Raw genomic sequence first — 20,919 nt, 5'->3', positions numbered from 1 at the left:
TTCCTCCAGAGAGTAAATCAAAAGCTTAATTCTTTGGAGCTCATGTGCATTTTATTAGAAAGTCCTTTTTCAAATGGACAGATAATGACTCTAGATCCTATGCGCATCCTATGGCACTCTGACTGCATAATTTTTAATTTCAGGGTGTTTGTATGATAGGTTGCACACTGTAGATGTGATGCAAGCCATAGCACACCCAAGAGGTACGTGAAAAGGCCCTGAGTATGGTAGCTTGAATCTCTATTGTCAGACTACTTTAAAGAACAAAAGTGGTTTTTATAGAAACCTGGAATATCCAAGTCAGGTCTGCAGTGATTTCTGATATTTGATTTAATAATGGTAACTTTGCCACTGATGATTTATTTAATGTCCTTAGTTCCAGCCAAGGTTAACTTCCAAAACAATATAGCCTATTAGGGATACCAAAAGAGGTGTGTGTGTAAATAGCAATATAATGATCATGGTTTTGGCTAAAGTTGATGCATTCGAAAAGCCACCAGGTTGGGAAAGGTTGGCGTGGGTTTCAGAGTGTTCCTTCTGTAAGAAGGAGCCAAAAAGGAAGGAGTCAAAAAGAGGCTTGCTAATGGCAAATATGCCAACCCACGCAAGCATTCCTTCCATCTTCCTGCTGGTGGTTGTATTAACACAGTGGTTATGTTTCTTCAGGGGCATTATGTAGAATCCTAAGTCAGAAGGTATCATTTCAGGCCTTTGAGCGTAACCTCCTGTTCGGTGCAGGAATCCAAATTAAAACAACCTTGACAGATAGCCGTTTAGGCTCTTCTTGAGCACATCCACTGTTCTAGTTTAATGGTTTCATTGCCAACCTGCTCTGATCGTTAGAAAGTTTTTTCTAATTTTGTGATGGAATCTCCCTTCCACTTTTTTTAAAAGTGTAGTGCCCATAACTGGACAGAGCACTCAAAATAAAGTCTGACCACTGCAAAGTAAAGGAAATGGATCTACAATGATTTTTGAATTGGCAGCATGGACAAGCAGTATTCTGTCTTCCAGTTCTGATTTTGTTGCTCATTTCCTAAACCTTCCTCTCAACTGCTTTTCTGCAACCCAGACAACTAGGAGACAGAAATAATGATTTCTTGGACATCTATTTGCTGGCTGGATATCTGGTAGTCTTCCAGATGATCTCAGACTACCAGCATTGGCCTGACCATTGGCTGCACTTGGCTATCATATAACATCCTCCCTCTTCCTGATTGGTGTTAATGGGCTTCTACTCCATTTCAAAGGCACCATGTGGTTGGATTGGTTCCACTCTCACCTGTTGTGCAAATCTAACCATTGTGGTTTGAGTTGTAAGTTATGGCATAATATACTTGGCCCAGTGTGTGAAATCATTACATGACTGTCATATCTAATGTCAGCTTCTGCCTCCCCATCTCTCCCACCCACCCCTATTTTTCTCAAACGTTTTAAAGCTAGTGCTTGTGATACTAATATTAAAGATATCCTGGTTGTTGGAAGACAGTGGAAGAGTCTGTTGTCGTGCCATCTCCATGAAGCCAACTACCACCTGCCCTACCAGATCCACCTCTGCAGATTTGCAATGACTTTGCAGTAGAGAGGCCAGCACTGGTTCCACTTAACTGGATGCCAGCTTTAATTGCAGCCTCATGCAGTTCCTGAGTGGCCCCTCCTCTTCCTCCTTACCTTTGAAATCCAGATGCAGTGTGCTTTTCTGCTGTGGTAAGGGCTTTGAGCTTTCAGTTAGGTTTGAAACCTTAATAGAACCTTTACCTCCACCCCCACCCTTCTTAAAATGCAGAGTGAGAATCCTGGAGAATGGCATCTATGCAGACATGGTTCCTGGTTCCTTCTGTTCCCTGTTTCATAGAACTGGGTACCGGATTGGCTTGCTAGAAAGGCAAAGAATCTCTTCTTTCTGACTGAGACTACCAGACCTGTGGTGCAACACTCCAGGTGATCCCTGTGTGGCGAAAAAGAGTTTCTTGTCTCTCTTTGCTACCCTCTCATGGTCCTTCGGATGTTCACAGCCCAGATCTGGTAGTTCCTCTTTATGATATTTTCTGTCTGCTGCTAAAAAGGGTGCCAGGATTCCATGGCAGCCTCTTCAAAACAAACACAGCTTCTTGTCTGTGATAGGGACTTCAATGAACACAGGAAACGAGTCAGTGCCTCCAAAACTTCCAGAGAATTTTTTTTAAAAAGTTTTAGGACACAGGATTTCCTTCCCTTTTACCAACACTCCACTGGTAATCTTCATCCAGAGCAGTGTTTCTCAACCTCGGCAACTTTAAGACATGTGGACTTCCAACTCCCAGAATTCCCCAGCCAGTATGGCTGGCTGAGGAATTCTGGGAGTTGAAGTCCACATGTCTTGAAGTTGCCGAGGTTGAGAAACACTGATCCAGAGGAAGGCTCTATCTCTCTACTACTTTATTATCCATTCCAAAACATCTTTTCCCCTTTTTTCCTATGGTTTTAACTTCTGTCCAAACTGGCACCATGATATTTGCAAAATATGTGCCCATTCAGTATACATGACCATATACAGGAAATTTGAATAGTTGTTTCCCCCCCCCCCAAAAAAAAACATTGTTTCTGCCTCTCAGCTCTTCAGCAAAGCTCAGGATGTGACACATCCTGTGAGTCTGGCGGTAGGGCAGAGAGCCTTCTCCCGCAGAGATGGTCTGTCTAAAAGAAGAACACCACAATAAAGTTGGTGCTTGTGTTTCGGTTGAGTTTGTGTGTCAAGCTTTGGGAAAGAGGCTGTCGAACAGCACACAGAGACATACAAACGGGTAGCTGGAAATCGTGCCTGTTCCCTGGTGTCTGCCAATTTCTGCTCTGAGACAGAGCTGCTGAGTTGGCTGCCCTTCTGATACGACTGAATTATGATGATGGCTGCTGGCGTTCCACCAGGGAAATATTGATGGCCAGTATAACAAGAATTCCTTCACTGCCTATTATCAGTCTCAGCCATCTAAGACCTGGCCGTGGAAAAGTCTATAGATGTTAGCAGGGCCGTTGTGTGCTGCAGCTCTCTAAATTAAAGGCTGTCTTCATCATTATTGCTCCTGTCAAAACTGGGAGAATAGATGAGGTTTTCCCAAATGGCCAGTTGTGGTTGCTTGAGGCTCAGAAACAGGCAAATCTCAGACTTTTTGCTGGAAATTGATAAAAATGAACTGATGGTTTATGGATTTACTGATTAAGAAGGGTTGAGTATGGGGAGAAGGGAGCCATGTTATGTAATTTAAAGGGGGGAAACGGTTTCAAGTATGTTTATAACTGCTGTAAAGATCGGAAGTCGCTTCTTTAAGTATTTTTGTCTGTTTTTCTTTCTCTTTGCTTTCTATTGTTTTCAACACTTTTTTTTTATTTTTGCCCTATATTGTTTCACGTTTATCTTTCAACTTTGTAAAAAACTTATTTAATAAAAATTATTTGAAAAGAAAAAAGAAACAAGCAAATCTTTTGGCCTATACTGAGGCATGGCCATCCCTGTATTGGGTAGAAATCCAAAGAGCTGTCCTCGTAATGAGTCAGACTGCAGCACCTTTGACTGATTTTGAAAAGTTACAGTAGGATTGGACCCAATTAATCCTTAGTCGAGATATTCCCAGGAAATACCCGGCTGGACTGGGCAGTCACAACCACATCTTGAAAGAAGGCAGTGGGAAAACACTTCCATGTTGCAGTCAAGAGGCTGTGTCCGTGTATCCATTGGGAGTAAAGTCTGGCTCAAGGGAATTTTTTTGTGAACCAGTCTTCCCCATTCTGGCTGGGAAGAGCCTGGTGGACCGTGCTAATCTATGAAAGCTGAGCGGGGTTGGGAACCCCAGAGTTATAGGCTGGCCTAGGAAGCCAAGCACATAAAAGTCCTAGAAAGTGGCAGTGACAAACCATTTTCACGTGGTTGCCAAGAGAACCTGTCTAATTATATGCCCATGAAGATACCAGGTGCCTAGTTTGGCTTGAGGGAAACTTTAAGCCAGTCTTCTCCGAACTTGCAGCAGGAAAGGACCAGGGTAAAGGAAGCATCCTGAAGTCCAGAAAGGCCTGGTTGGAACTCAGAAGCAGTGGAGCAAGCTATGAAAGAGCCAGAAAGACTGGGAGATTCGTTCTTACCCAGAAAGTGCCTAACATTTCATTGGAAGGGTCTTTGTCAGCTGCTCTGCTCCCTTGCTGACCCAAAGAACTCAGATACTGAATTAGTTTCTCTTGGCTCCAAGTTCTAGGTAAGGTAACGATGGATGGCAGGCCTCCAGAAGTTTCCTGTGATGCTTGCTAGGCATTACAAGCCACCTGACTTTAAGAAAAAGGCAGAGGATAGTCTCTTACAGCGCCATTTTGTGATGGCTCCCATCATTTGTTTTCAGAAGTCCAAATGTGTTCCCAGGCCAAAAAGGCTGCTTACTCCTGGTGTAAACCCTGGCTCGTTTTGAGTTTCTATTGCTGGCAGCATCGGTCCCTCTCTCAGGGAAGCCAGGCACGCTGATCACCGATACATCTGTGTGTAAGGGAAGGATTGCAGGCAGGGAGACAGAGCTGAGCTGCCTTCTGTTTAAAATTAACACCTCAGACTTGAAGTGGCTCCTAATAAGTTCTCGAGACACCATCAGTTGAAAAAGTTAGGGGGCTAGAACCAGATTTGAGGACTCATTCACCTGCCTTGTCTTAGACCCCTTTTTGACATGCCGCTCAGTATTTGGCGGTCTTCATTTCCTCTCAGACAGAACTGCAGATTGACGGCTCTCAAACCTGAAAATGAAACTGGGGTTAAGTGTAAGGTGTCTTTTAGGAGGACGATTTCAACTGCTCACCATTAACTATTTCAAGCACAGCCATATTTTTCAAAGCTTATACAAGGGAATGGGTGTGGAGTAGCAACCTAAAAACAGCCACAGCTAAACAGAGCTGGGAAGCCCAGACACATGACTTCTATTGTTGGTCCTGTCACGGAACCACAGCCCTCCTTTCATACTCATGCAATGTTGGGCATTCCCCGTTTGGCAGTTAAAAGTAGAACGAGTGAGTAGTTCCCTCCCGTCTTTAGCCACTGTCAAAAAAATTGAACTGAGATAGTATTCCAGCTACAGAAATCTTGAATATTACATTGGATTTAGTTGGAATAATTAATCACTTAAATTTCTACACAGAAAACCATAGTTCAAAAGAAAAAAACTTTTTAAAAATTTGGGCATGGGCATATGTATGCTCTGGCAAGCAATGCCCCTGAGAATGGCCCCTCCCTCCTCTTACCCTTTCCCAGGAGAATCCAGCATTTCAATCTGCCCAAGCCAGTGCTGTTGATGCAGACCTCCACAGTTGCTTAAAAGGTTTGTAATACATTTTTAGCAAAGGTGTGCAAAGTTTCAGACGGTGCTTCTCTCCTGCATTTTTAATAAAGATTTACATTTTCAAAGGAATTAAAACGTCATTTGGGATATTTGGATTAATTAGTTTTATCTACCAGCTCAATACTACGGTCCCATTTAAAATTCTTAGCTGTCTAATTCATGATTGGGTGCCCATTACTATCACTACTACTACTACTTCTCCTCCTCCTGGATGTAGCTTAGGGTAGTTTGCATTTCATGGCTTAGTACAGTGTGCAGACGGAACCAGTTGCTGGCTGTTCGAAAGACTACAGGAAATCTTAACTGGGTGAGCTGACATAGAGTGGGCTCCGACTGCTGGTTGAGCCAAAGCAAATCAGTTTTATTCTCAGAAGCCTCCAACTGATGGTATGCTCAATCCTGGTTCATAGCAAAGCTATTGTGAATGCATTGCCACTACACTGAGGACAGGGAAGACATGTCGTAAGCACAGAGAGTGGGCTGCTGATCTCTTTTACAAAATGGCCAAAGGTGCAAACCATTATTGTCAGCCACAAAAGTGTTTGGGTATCATGGATACTCATTAGATCACTCAACGCCCGCACCCCACCCCTGCCCTGCTAATCCAGACTAGTTATTTGTGAAAGCTCCATGGCATTGCCAACACAACTCCTTTGTGATGTGCCATCTTTAGCTTCTTGGGGGTGTTTTTATGATTGTTGTTTAGGGTGGTGGTGGTGTTTTAGCGACACATCTAAAATTAAGCTCTGAAATGTAGCACTGACTGCCTTTGGTTCTGTTACATTCAGGGCACATTTTGGGGATAATTAACAAATACCTCCCTCAGCTTGTTGCCAATGCTTCATTATGATTCATAAATAAATTCACTTCAATCTTAACAAGCACATGTGTTGCTGAAAAGTCTGCTGTTAACTATGAATCCATAAGGCGTGCTGTGACCTTACTGTGTCATGAAGGTTCAGTGATGTTCTTCTGCTCTTCTCAGTATAAATCTGCAGGTTTTGTTTCAAAAAGAGAAAGAAATGGCTTAATCCCCTTGGTAGCTTCCATTCTGTTGATGGGAGTGTAGCGTCTCTCTCATATATTTGTTATAGCCATATTCTTTGCATCTACCTATCAAGAGAATCACCACACCATAAGGGGTTTCCAAAAGAGGAGGAAGTGAGTGCCAGCAATAAACCAGATGCTTGTTCCCGTACTATACCATATTACCACATAGGAAGAGGACAGATTATGGCATTTTGTATTCCATTTATATCCCATTTTGACACCAATGAGTTCTAGAAAACGTTGACATTTTATGCTTACAGTGGTGCTCTGAACTGCTGTAGGCAGAGACCAGGGGTCTGGCCCAGGATCTCCCAGTGAAAATACACCATTTGGTGGGAAAAGGGGGTTTCTGGCTACTGATATCAAAAGTGCTGTCCAGTAGATTTGACAGACCATTCAGCTTTCACAATAGCCGTGGACATTTCTAAGGGATAGAAGGCTTTCTAGAAGCTACAGTATGAGCGGTGGAAAAACGTCCCACCCATGGACCTGGCTTTGTCTAATGCTGTTGAATGCATCAAATAACTTGTGGTCTGGAATAATCTCTTCACCGTGAAGTAGGAAAAAAAAAATGGAACAGAAGAAAATGCAGGGATAGTCTAAGCTGTGTCTTTGAGCCAACAGAGGTAGATGGAACCTATTCCTTTTGGCTCCATCTGCAGGTAATAGAACGATAGGTTTGCAAAGAAACGCTACTGACCTTCAGCCTTATTTGGGGATGGGGAGAAGATGTTTATGTCTAAATAGAAAAGTTGAAGCAAAAGAGCAAGTTTTAACATTTTCATCAATATTTATATGTCTTGGGGATTTGACCTTTTGAATGTCCCTTGGCTTTTTTCCCCTTTTCCTTTTCATGGGTGGGGGCTGCTGTAACAGAGCATGGAAGCATTAGCCTGTCTATGAAGGATCAAATAACCGTTCTAGTGAAACCATCATTTTCATTATTGATCTATGGTTAGGTTCATCTGTATGATCACTCTAGAAATTCACATGGATTCCCTTGTGAATGAGTGTGGCTGTGAGATCTTTGCACAATGCAGTGACTTTGGGACTCTGTAGAGGTTATTTGGTATTTTTAAGGCTGGCCACCTCGGGAATGCGAAGGTAGTCTACATTCTTAATAGCACCAAATTAACAAAAATAATAGTTGTCCTTGCCTTCCAGTGAATGTCAGGGGTGGGGAGGAAGATGTTTAAATAGAAAAGTTGAACCAAAAGAGCAAGTTTTTGATTGAACGTTGGGAGTTTTTAGCCCACGTTTTGACATCTCCAGTGTTTGCACTGAGATGGCTATCGTGAAGTTTGCAGGAAAACCTGCAGCTTTTCTGCCAGTGTGGGTATAATCAAAGGTCATTGAAGGTTGCAGCTGAAGGGCTTTCAGGTGAATTCAGTGCTGAAATGTTCCCATGGGAAATAAATAGGAAGTCTCACTCTACCTTTCCAGTGCTTGGGTACTACCTGGAAGCCAGGGACTATTCATTTTTATTCAATTTGTATTCCTTTCTGTCCATATAATAGTCTTACTATATTGTGGCTTAGAACAACAAAAAGCACTGGTTAGGAAACCAAAATAAAAACAGTATAATTAAAATTAAAGGGGACATTAAAGTCAGTACAGTATAATTGGAATCAGTAAATCATTAGAAGCTTGTTGGAAGAGAGAGGTCTCATTGTTTTCCTGAATCCTGGGAGAAAAGCAGAGGAAATTTTACATTTTATTGTAAACCGCCCAGAGTCCCCCATTGGGGGAGATGGGTGGTGACATAAATTTAATAAATAAATCATATTTCCCTTGGGGAGTGCATTCCTAGCCACACAAGAGAGGGCCTTCTCTGAGGTCCCTCAGAGAGGACCTTCTGGGATCAGGGACATCTTCAGAAGGGCCTCCCTAGCTGGTCTAGCAGATTTCACGGTGGGAGAAGTGATCTCAGCTGGTACTGTTCTTAACATAATTGGAGATTCCATGACATCCTCGGTTTCCAAACATATATGTTGGTGGAGTCCTTGGTGCTCTCTGAGCCTTGTTGTTTTCTTGCAGATGTTTCATTGCCAGACTAGGCAACATCTTCAGTGTGAAAAGGGAGTGGCCCTTGCTCTCTGTTTATATACCGTAGGTAGTCCTGCTTGTGTTGGTGGAGGTGTTGTTCTCTCCTTGGGAGTTCCTTGATTGGGTTATTGTTTGCTGCTTGGTTGACTACACTATATAAACTGAGAGCAAGGCCCACTCCCTCTTTGCCCTGAAGATGTTGCCTAGTCTGGCAATGAAACGTCTGCAAGAAAACAAGACTCAGAGAGCACCAAGGACTCCACAGTTCAACCCTGAGCTACAGATATTCTCTTCGATTGGTATATATTTTGGTGCTTGTTTGGTGGAATAGGTAGACACTCTCAAGTCAAGTTTGATTTGTGGTGACTAAATGGGCATCACTGTGTAGCTTTCAAGGAGCGGAACTGAAGTGTTTTGTTGTTTCCTTTTTACAGCTCTGGCAAAATGCTTCCTCCTAACTTTTTTTGTTTTTACTAATCCTTCCTTCTTACACAGTTAGCTTCCTTTTGCTTGAAGAGAGTGACAGCTATCATCTCAGGCCTTGTCGATTGGTTTTGTTGGGGAAAGATTCCAAAAGGGCGATGAAGGAACTGGCTTGGTCTGCTATTTTTTGGCAGCCTATCTTGAACTAAGAACAGTATATTGCTAGATGTATGCTTACTCGTTTGGCAAATCGTTTGCATTTTATTTTCATGGCTGAGGTCATTCTGTTATTTATTCAACTCTTAAAAGTGTACTGTTTTGCATAAGATAACTGCCACCAGAAAAATAGAATGAGGAGAGTGAGGATTTTGAAAGGGAAGATTGATTTAGTTTCATTTATCTTCCAGTTTTTAGATCCTTTATCATTTAGCCAGCTACTTTTTCAAATCTGGCAGCTCTGTTTAGCAATCTTTAAAACAAAGACCCACTTCCCTATATTTTGAGGGGAATTTTCTCTTTTAAATGAAAACTTGGGATGGTTCACACCATACAGGTTCCTCCTGGGTATTTGTAGCCTCTAAGGAGGACTGTTGTATTTCAAGAATTTAAAAATGAAGGAGGAACCGTTTGTGCTGACCTAAACCACCCTTACTAAAAGTCCATTTTATCCTGTGCAAAATCAGAATGCAGATTTCTGATAGTTTTTTTTTTTTATTATTACTGAGTGTGAAGACCATGACTTATTTGTCAACGTTAGCCCCTATTATGAAATGGTAAATCATTTTAAGGCAATCATTATCATGGTTTAGATCTTTTTCCTTTATTGCAAGGGTAGCTTTTTGGCGCTCCATCTCAGACATATACAGGTATTTTAGCAACCGTCTGACTGTTATAAATAGCAAAGACAGGTTGGATGGAAAGTTGAAAATTAGGAGCTAGGAAGCTGTCAAGGTTTAAGTTTGTTTTGCTTCTCAGAGACACACCTCACAGAAAAACTAGTATGATAGAGGAACAGGGTGAAGGAATTTTTCTAGGGATTGCTTCGCTCCAGAAGCCACAAACTCACACTTTGGAGGGATGCGAGTTGCGTTGTTCTTGGGAGCATGTGGTAGCTCTTAAGGAGATGCTGATAGAATGTGATGAGGTGCTTTGGAGTGGGGATGGGAGTAGTATTGGCTCCTTAACTCGGAAGTGTATTTTCCTGGTGCAGCAGATCCCCTGAGTTTTTCCTGTAGCAATTTTTTTTTCCTGGTCTTTGATGAAAGGTTATGCATAATCAGCAGGTATATACATCAGGTAGCAGCATCTAGATGACCTTGACTATCTAGAAAGCTAAGAGCTTAGTTCTTGGATGTGCGACAACCAGGAGATACAAGGGCTTTGGGCTGGACAGAAAGGTTGAATCTCTCCTTCTGTACCCAGGATAAATGTGCAGCAAGCTATGACAAAAATGAAAGAGATCTGTGGTCTTTGCGAGCCACCAAATGGATAGTAAAAGAGCACAAAAGTCTGTATTATACTTGCCTGTCCACTTGCTGTTTTCAAAACAACATTCCAAGAGCTTGTTCCAGTCATCCATCAAATGTTCCATATTCTGATTATGCAGATGAAATCTGGGGTACTTTGGCTGAGCTTGGACATGAGCGTTATATCAAAATATGGTTTGTTTGCTCATGACTTGTTGAGCTCTGTGAACAAACCATGGATTATGGCATACAAAGTAGAAATCAAATCTATCACTGCCATTGTAGAACTTTTTTCTAATGATCAGTTTAACCATATAACCAAACATTTTTACTTTAATCAGACAACAGTATAAACATTTTGGAACTTAAATGTTCACTAATCTATGCCCGTCACTCCTAATCAGTGTAACCACTGGCCATTCTCGCCCTGGGTGATGGCAGTAGCAATCTAGCACATCTTGAGTGCGCTAGATTAGGCAAGGCTACTCTAGACAGTTCATTTTATTTATTTTTTAAGCTGTCATCAGCATCAGCTGTCCGGGTACTATTCATACATATCAAACATTTATTCGTTTGATCATCAAATTCCTAGGCCATTCAACTCCAGAATGATTCCGGGTGGCTTCACAATGGAAAACAGGTAAAAGCTGTATCATATAAAAGCAGAAGTTGGCTGGAAAGAGAAAATCCAGAAAACATTCGCCCTGTCCCTTGACTTAAAGGGGCCCAACCACACACTAACCCGAAGGTTTTTAAGTTTCGTGCAAAGGCAGTTTGGGTGGAGCCATACAACTCTCCAGGCTGATGCTGTGCCAGAGGAGAGACACAACAGGAAAGGCTCCTTTCCTGGGTTCTGCTAGAGGACAAGATATTCCGTAAAATGCCATGTAAATGGGGCTATACAGTAGAAGCTCTGCAATGCCCCAGAGCACACATGAAGGATCTCTCTCTCTCTCCTTCATTAAAGCAGCCTCATCATTTTTTGCTCACGCAGCTGGATATGTACAATATATCACTTATAGATAAACAAATACTATTTATTTAAAATATTAGCCACTTGGCTATCCTGGGAAAAAGTGCAATTGTTGGGTAAAGCTGATCTTCCTTTTGGGATAGTATGCCAAATATAAATGCCATGCTCCGCTAGAATAACTCTTTCTTCTGCCCCTTTAATGCTGCATGTTAGGACGAAAGGGCTCGTCAATGTTCAGTTTCTTCAGATAATGGCGCTCTTTTTGCCTTGCCTTGGAAATGCTTTATCAGACTCTCATTGCTCGGCCCTTAGGTGAGCTTGATCAGCTTTGAGGCAGGACAGCCTGTCCCAGGGACCTCCCAAAATCGGTGATCTTCATACTTTATATTTCCTGTACATTTGTCAAACTGAAAAAGAAAATGAAAAGCAAAGTTCCGTCAACCTACATCTTTTGCTCAGTGTCTTTTTCCCTGACTTCCCCGAGCTGTGGTTGCCGCTTCTAACACCACCGGTATTTTTGTGTTTAAATAGCTTATGGGGATGAGGGCACAGCTGTTGCGACACCAAAAATCCTGTATTACTGTCAGCAACCGGAACTCGACAAGCAGACCACAAGACGAATATCAGATACGAAAAAAGTTAAAGGAGGTGCCTCTACATTGTCAGCGCAATCAATTCACAGCAAGCTCTACGAACAAAGCAGAACGTTGCCCCCTTTGGAGAAAGAAAATTGTCCTGGTCACAGTTGTTCAGATGCCACTGTTATTTTATATCTACACCCCAGTGATTGTCATTGCATTTCTAGGGCACCTGACTCCAAACGACTCTGGGCAGCTTGACATTTATAACAGTTATAAAATCAACCATAACGCTCAATAGATAGCATCACCTGGAGGGTGCAACATCCAAACTCTCTCCCCCACCCTTGGAAACAAGAACCAATATAAAGGCCCACACAGCCACACTAACCCAAGGCCTGGGGAAAAGGTCATATTTTTAGTGCTTTTTTTAAGGGCTGGTAAGGGGGGGGGGTCATACGAGGTGGGATGCTGTCCCAGAGGGATGGTGCAGTGATAGTGAAGATCCGCTTTCTGGATCTTACAAGATGACATTGTTTGATCAGTGGGACCCCAGAACAAGTGGACTCTGTCAGATCTTACACTCTGTCTATCCATTCAGTCGTGTCCGACTCTCGGTCACTCTGTGAATCAATGCTCTCCATGCCTTTCTATCTCTTGCAGCTTCCTTTAGTTCCATCAAAGTCAGTGAGTCCTGGGGCAGCCCCTTCTTCTCTTACCACTGACCAGTCCCAGCATAATTGTCTTTTCGAGTGAGTCGGCCCGCATAACATGACCGAAGTATGACAGTTTTTATTTGGTGATCTTGGCTTCCAGGGATATTTTTGGTTTGACTCTGTCTAGGACTTCTTGTTGATAATCTTTGCTGTCCATGAGATGCGTAGTAGTCATCTCGAGCACCACAATCCGAATGCATCTCTCTTTCTCCTATCTGCCTTCCTCAAAGTCCAAGTTTTACAACCATAAGTAGCTATTGGAAATATGATCGTATTAACTAGTCTGCATTTGGTTGGGAGGCTGATATCTTGATTCTTCCAGATGTTATTTATACTGGTCATTGCTGTTCTTCCAGGCGCCATACGTCTTCTGATCTACGAGCTGCAGTCACCCTTTTGATCGATTTTAGAGCCAAGGAAGTTAAACTCCTTTACTGCTTCAATTACCTCGTTGTTGATCTTAACACTGACTTGCACGTTCTCTGCCATTGTCATTATCTTTGTTTTCTTGGTGCTAAGGCGCAATCCAATTTTTCACTTTCATCTTTGACTATTAGGATTAGCCATTCTAGATCTTCTTTACTTTCCACCAGCCGTGTTGTATCTGCATAACGAAGGTTGTTGATGTTCCAGTTCTTACGGGACATGCAGAAATTTCAGGTGACAGATAGTCCCTCAAATAACTAGGCGCTATGCCCCGTAGGACCTTAAAGGCGACTGCCAACACCTTGAATTGCACCTTGAAGCGCAGTTCACAAAGCATGGATGTTACAGGACATAGCACTCCTGAAACTCTGTTCTGGACGAGCTGTAGCTTCCAGACTTGACTTGGAGTGGTGGTTTCATAGCAGATCTGCAGAATGGGATCCTCCCTGGAGCAAGCTGACGCATCCAGTCCCACAAAGCAATCTGGGGAAAAAAGACAATTAAAACCCAACCATTTCATAACCTTCTGGTTCAGTTCTGCCTGCTTTTAGTTTGCCCCACCTTGATGCAGCATGTTTCTTTAATTTCAGGAATAATGCCTGCAGAGCATTCCCAGCTTTCCACTTCTGTTTGTATCTGTGGCCTTTTTCTGTCATTTCATAAACCATGAGTGCTTTTATGTGTTGAATCACTGGGGATTCCCAGCAGGCAAATAATCACTTATTTTAAGGAAGGATATTTGTATTGCAGTTCATAAAAACGTTGCTTTAATTGCTGTTCCTTTAGAAGTAGGGCACAGTGTCCCTTTGTTTTGGCACTGTTGTGCAAACTAGCAAGCCGGTGTGTAACCGGTAGCTAGAAGGAATGTCGATGGTTCATATGGTCACATCCTGGAAATATTACCTTGTATAGTCACATGTGAAAAAGAAGGGGGGGGGAAAGGAAATAGTGGTCATAAAGCACCTAAAAACAGTGCTTGTTTTCTAGAGACATTTTGGAAATATTCTTCCATGTGGGCAATTTTGGTAGGCCTTAGAAAACTTGAGTAAGTGTGTAAGTGAGAAAAGTTATTCATACTTTTTTTTAAAAAAATCATGCAGCAAACTGACTCTGGGGTGTATTTCACTATACACGTGGCTGACTGAAAGGAGAAAGGAAATCAGGCAGAAGGAACAAAAATTGGTGGCAATAACGTAAATTGGGGTCTATAGAAATCCAGAATTAAAAAATTACTGGAAAACAAGCACACTGAGGATGCTTTTTAAGCTGGTTACTATGTGAAAGCTGTTACGTCCCAGAGCACATGCTGCGTTTTCAGGGAAAATATAAGCACAATCTCTAAAGAAGAAAGTACACAATGCCTTTGCTCTCTATTCTGTGGTACCTCAGTCATAATTGCAGTCCAAATAAGTTAACAGACCTAGGCTCCTCTGTAATTGACCTTGCCTTCCCAAGATAGAAGCATAAAAGCAAAAGTGAAACTCTCATCAGGCCATCTTCCCTGACAAACCTGTGAGTTTGCCAAACATCTGCCTGCCTGTCCCTCTCTTCCCCGGCTTCTTTCTATTCTAATTTTATTTTATATAGAAAGAAAAAGGGGCTGACAGAGGAAATTGCTTAAAACTCTCAGATAACAGTCAGGGTGGTTTTACGCGTAAATTCCATTACAGGTTAACAGTTAAATTATTATAATTTATGTTGGTTTATTCAACAGGAAAAGGGCAAAATAAATACATTGCCAGTGGCACCAACTCCAACAAACTATGATTAGTGTTGTTGCTATTATTAATGTATATTATTGCTGTTACTAGTAATATCCAGAACAGGGTATGTGGAAGTGTTGACAGAGCGGTTGTCTTCTGTGTCTTAAAACATGCTGTGTTCACCCTCCCAAATGAAAGAACTTGGTTCTTCCAACGCTTATCCATGAACTGGCTGAACCCAAATAGAAGTCCCTTTTAAGATGCCTGTTTAATAATGGCAACATTGCCCGTTTTAGCCAGTTGTAGAATCTGGCCCTCCGAATGAGACAGCTGATGGCTGGATGCTACATCCTTCTTGGACAGAACCCTGAGCTGATTCAGGGGCCTTCAAATCAATGAGATTGCTTCCTTGCGGTAAAGCTGTTCTTCAAGTGGTGGAAAACAAGAGTGGTTGGTAAATGTCCAGAGAACTTACCTGCCTCTGGTATCTACTGCTGCTACAGCCTGTGCATGCATTTATTTATTCAGGTTTTTTAAATCTGCCACAATTGAAACACTGTGTGTGTTGGGCACACCTCTAAAGAGTCCTTCAGTTGAAACTTCTGGCTGTAAAGTGCTTGCTCAAATATACAAGGAAAGGGAAGTTCTTCAAATACTGGTGTAATTCATGAAAAAGAGATATCCTTCCACACTGGATTATCAATTTTTTGGCTGTGATAAGAGGGACAATATCCATTTCCATTGTCATCTGGTTAATTTGATGTTTGTTTGTTTATTTAGTGGATATATAAAAAGATCAGTGGGTCTTCCAGAATAATTCAGTATATAGTGAAACCTTAATTTAACAGACCAGTTGGGGGTGTGATTCCTGATTGTCCATTATATTGCAGAGTACATCATCCCTAGTGATGTCATGATGCAAATGATATAAATGATATTGTTGTTGTTTATTCGTTTAGTCGCTTCCGACTCTTCGTGACTTCATGGACCAACCCACGCCAGAACTTCCTGTCGGTCGTCAACACCCCCAGCTCCCCCAGGGACGAGTCCGTCACCTCTAGAATACCATCCATCCACCTTGTCCTTGGTCGGCCCCTCTTCCTTTTGCCCTCCACTCTCCCTAGCATCAGCATCTTCTCCAGGGTGTCCTGTCTTCTCATTATGTGGCCAAAGTATTTCAGTTTTGCCTTTATTATCATTCCCTCAAGTGAGCAGTCTGGCTTTATTTCCTGGAGTATGGACTGGTCTGATCTTCTTGCAGTCCAAGGCACTCTCAGAATTTTCCTCCAACACCACAGTTCAAAAGCATCGATCTTCCTTCGCTCAGCCTTCCTTATGGTCCAGCTCTCGCAGCCATATGTTACTACTGGAAACACCATTGCTTTAACTATGTGGACCTTTGCTGTCAGTGTGATGTCTCTGCTCTTAACTATTTTATCGAGATTTGTCATTGCTCTTCTCCCAAGGATTAAGCGTCTTCTGATTTCCTGACTGCAGTCAGCATCTGCAGTAATCTTTGCACCTAGGAATACAAAGTCTTTCACTGCTTCTACATTTTCTCCCTCTATTTGCCAGTTATCAATCAAGCTGGTTGCCATAATCTTGGTTTTTTTGAGGTTTAGCTGCAAGCCAGCTTTTGCACTTTCTTCTTTCACCTTCATCATAAGGCTCCTCAGTTCCTCTATAAATGATATTATTTGCAGTATTTTACATCATTTGCATAATGGCCCAGAATGGCATTGTTTGTGTAATGACATCATTAGATAAATGATATCAATGATATAAATAAAACAGTTGCATCAAAGTCTACTAAAACATTCACTGTGCTGTATATAAATAATTTCTGTCTAAAAGAGAGCCAGTAGCCAATATTTTTAATTTGCTTTATGATCTCCATGAAGGCCCTTCCAGTCATTTTGAATGTGATTGATCTAATTTCCACCATCTTTTATCTTCAGTCATAGCTGAAGTGGGGACATGTGTACATGTGTATTTAGATTACAGGGAAAATTAAAGAATGGGAAGAAGCAGTGATTAAATGAAACAGGACCACTTGGGTGACGATTCCCTTACATTATATTTTGCCTCTTGTATTTCGAAACAAGCAGTTGGTTGGGTTAGATTATTCCCTTTGTTTGCTTCCAGGTGTGAAGGAAAGTTGCTATACAGAAAACTGTTATCCATCTTATGCTTTCTTATGAATGAGGAAAGAATAAGAACTGAAGCAAATATTCAGAGTTCACATATTAGAAGTCAAATTTGGATTGTGATTTTAAAAAAAACTTAGAGATTTGTCTCTTATTTACTGGCATCTGTCAGTCATTTTGCTTTTGGCTGGTATCAACTGTCCAATGCAAAATATACTGCATGCCACCAGTCATACTGTCAGGTAGGTATACTTGAAAGGTGTTGCAGCCTTGCTGAAGTTAAGCAGTTCTTGCGTGGCTGGCCAGCAAGTGGAAAATTGCTTGAAGCTCCCAGCACAGCATCTCTTGGAGTTCCATCATGGCATAAATCCGTGACTAGATATCAGATGTTCTGTGAATATTCAACAAGTATAAAACATTCATCAAATAGCTGAATAATCACTGTCACAATTTTCAGAAGAAAATTCCTTCTGGGAATAAACTGAATATGCACATTTTCTCAGTCTTTGGTTGAGCTTCCTTCACTCTCAAAATGTTATGCTTCCATTTTAAATACTTCTCCCATGCACTGGTTGTATTAACCACTGGGTCTACATTTTATGTATATAAAAATTCTGTGCCTCGATTTTTATTGTATTACCAAGTTAGTTTTTCTAATAGGGATATGATTCACTTGAGGATTATCTCAAATTCATAATCTCCTCACTGACTATGAGGAGGAGGGCCTTGTCTTATAAGGGTTTGAGCTACATGATCCACACTTCCTGCAAATTTTAGCTGCCTGTTGCAGTTTTGGTGTGTATATATATATATATAAAAATATGCAGCTTGCTGAGCTATGAAATATCGTTTACATCTAGAAATGAGCACAATGTTTCATTCTTAACATTGTACATGACTAACTTATCCTCGAGATACTCATATTCATTACATCAAAATGTTTCAAAACATTTTAGACTCACGTTTTGGTCAACAACGAAAGCTGCTCCACAACCCTCTCTTTAATTATTTTATTTTAATTAATTATTTTCCACTTCCTATCTGGGGGGTATGGTATTGATTTGCCTACCAGCATGTCCTCTTATATGGCTGGTCTGTTCATGGGTTGACTGGCTTGTGAACATGGATTTCCCCTCTCGTCAAGGTAGGTTTGGTGACGAGCTAGCTGAACAGCAGAATGTTGGGTTTTTGCATCCGTGGAGTTTCAGAGTAGGACACCCAAGTTTGGACTCATTCAGCCACAGTGCTGAGGGTGACTTGAAATCAACCCTTGCCTGTCAGTCTGTGGCACATCACAGGGTTCTTATGAGGATTAAGTGGGAGGAATGGTGGGTAGGGAAGGCCATAGATGCAGTTTGGAACCCTCTGGCAGAAAAGAAGGGTGCAGGTGTAATAACAGTGTTTGGGAGAAGACCAGCCTTTGGGAGAAGACCAGCCTTAGTCTTCTGCTAACAATTAAGAATGTCATTTCACTTCATTTGCTCACAATAAGAGACTTCAACGTCCCTCTGTTTTCTTTCTTTGTTGTGTGATGTCTTCTTTCTCCTCAGTGCCCTTAAAGATAGCAGATTTCCCCCAATGACGAGGGATGAACTGCCACGGCTTTTCTGCTCAGTGTCTCTGCTTACTAATTTTGAAGATGTCTGTGATTATTTGGATTGGGAGGTAAGGAATCTCTGTCCTTTGCATATTTCATTGGAGTGACATTTCTCCATTCTTATTACAAAACAGGCTAGAAATGTCTCAGCCTTGTTTGCAATTAGAGTCCGTTCTGTACTGCAAGAATGTGAAAAAGTAAGGAGGTAACTCAAACCCTCTCCTCGGTCCAGTGAAAATGACCTCCAGAATAGCCAGACCATTAATTTCCAACACTGGATTTGCCCTCCACATCCCATGAACGTATGATAACATTTTGATTTTCCTGTTGGCTGCCCTTATTCGTTGCTCTCCCCCCCCCACCCCCGCATCTGCTGAATTTACTGTTCCGGCAAAAAAATGAATTTTCAATGGTGAAGTCATGTTCGTGTTACACTGCAGGTGGGGAACAGGAAGTGGAACATTTATCTGTATTCAGAATGAACCAAAACAAAACTTTTTACTTAAGAGGGAAAATATAAAACATATATGCTGTTTTATGACATGTGGGATAATTTTTTTCCCACGAGAAATGGTGCAACCCTGAACACAGTTCCCTGAAAGTTAACCTTTGAAATGAACTTAGATTGACTGAAACTGAAAAGATGGTACAGGGCACACAGTAAGAACCATGTGGCAATCCCATTACCCCTCCTATTTTCATCTCTGTTTTGAGCACATTAGCACTCACGCCTGCACTTATTATTAAAAACCCTACTTGACGCTTTGTGAGTTTGAAAAATTTGCAGAGCAAAAGAAATTCTCAAAAACTGTTCCTGCCAACGAATAGTTTGCAATGGGTATCTTAGTAATTTTCAAAAAATTCTGCTTTCAACAATAACGGGCATGTGACCATCACAGACTGCCACTCAAATTCCAGCCTTCTGCCTTGATCGCCATCAGGTGAGCTCTAGAACAGAGCTGTGGAGGTTTCCAAGTATGTGAACATGTAACATTTCCATGCCAAGCTGGTTTCAAAACCGATGTGTCTGTAGTGATTTGCATTCATTGAAAAGCTTGCAAGAGAGGGTAGCCTCAGACAAGGTCAGTTGAGCAAAAGTAGTTAGAATTGTAGAAGGCGAGAAGAATGCCCTTCACAGATGGCATGAACTGTTGATTGCCTGAGTCTTGATACCAGGTGTCCTCAACCAGGGCCCCTCAAGATGTGCTGGAATTGACAAGAGTTTTGTCCAATCCAATATCCTCTAGAAATGTGGGTGGGGCTAAAACTCACAAAATATTTAGCCACTATAGCCCGCCTTACTCAAAAGGATTGGAACAATATCTGTCAAAGTTCCCAGATAGCACAACTATGTTAGAGTTCCATGCTAGGAACTCTGGAGCCCATCATTTTACATCTTGAGAAGATTGGGAGTGGTGGCTTTAGGACATTATAAGTATCAGATTTTTTGTTTGCTTGTTTGTTTTTAATAATGAAGACAGAGACTGAAACATTGGGCTGTGCCCACAATGGAAACAGGATCTCTCTCCTTTTTTCTCCTCTAGTAAAACTTTCCTGCCTCTTTTTAAGCTGCTGGAGTGGAAAGTACTACTGGATTTTTTTCAGAGCTGGCAAATAATCACCCTCATAGCATTTTGCATGTAACTTAGTGAATTGGCTGCTCAGTCTGAATAACTTCTCACTTGTGAATTGCCATTTGCTTGGTTTCTGAATGAAAATCAAAATATGTCTAAGGCTTTAGAGATTATTTTAAACCCCAGTCTGGTTATACGATATACGAAGGAACTCCTCTTCGTGTTAGCTACGTACCTGAATATTTTATGGTCACTGCATTGTGAATGATGCAGTGCAACGTGCTGTGGAGAGTGTTGCCTTCACAAAATGCATGCCTGAGGTTTCCAAATAACTCACAATATGGCTTCAGATCTGACCAGCATAGCTATTCTTTTCTGGAATTTAGCACTTAAATAGAAGCGTATAAAGCCAAGTCCAGCTCTGTGTGTGCAAACTTTTGGGCTTCTCCATTCCATTGCCAACTGTCCATATGATGTATAACTCAGCAGCTGAATATCTCCAGGGCACAGCAAAGGCCCATAGGTATTTATAGATGGCTGTCTAATAGATCCATTAAGGAGTAGCAGCCTTTTTATATGCTTTACAACCCTAATGATAATTGGCTAAAGTGTTGTTATTTTTTGTTTGTTTGTTTGTTTAGATCACTTGCTTTTGGGGGAAAAAATGTTTCTCTGGATTAAATCCTTGATATGTCTCAACAAGGAGGGGGAGGAAAGAATTGAATTTCATGTCCCGTTGGGAACCGTGGAGTAAAATTACACATTACTGCCAATTGCAGAAGAATAAAGCACTCTCCTTTAGTGTCCACAGAAAATGTGATCTCTGAACTTCCCACTTTCTGCCCTACCAGCTTATTTCCCATTTTAAAACCCAG

At 41.6% G+C, this 20,919-nt stretch overlaps 2 protein-coding genes across 2 annotated transcripts in view; one reads left to right on the top strand and one right to left on the bottom strand.

Moving 5' to 3' along the window:
- Window positions 1-20,919, bottom strand: part of COL4A5 (collagen type IV alpha 5 chain) — a 669,904-nt gene that overhangs the window by 242,172 nt on the left and 406,813 nt on the right. The window lies entirely within an intron of this gene.
- AMMECR1 (AMMECR nuclear protein 1) overlaps window positions 1-20,919 on the top strand; it is a 94,163-nt gene that overhangs the window by 50,571 nt on the left and 22,673 nt on the right. Inside the window, exon 3 of the mRNA XM_063313330.1 lies at window positions 18,424-18,538. Within this exon, the coding sequence (XP_063169400.1) occupies window positions 18,424-18,538 (115 nt within the window). The remainder of the gene's footprint in view (window positions 1-18,423; window positions 18,539-20,919) is intronic.

The sequence above is a fragment of the Candoia aspera genome, chromosome 12 (assembly GCF_035149785.1).
Source record: "Candoia aspera isolate rCanAsp1 chromosome 12, rCanAsp1.hap2, whole genome shotgun sequence".
Taxonomy (NCBI): Eukaryota; Metazoa; Chordata; class Lepidosauria; order Squamata; family Boidae; genus Candoia; species Candoia aspera.
The sequence above is the reverse complement of the archived record's forward strand: the minus strand, read 5'-3'. Positions and strand labels throughout refer to the sequence as shown.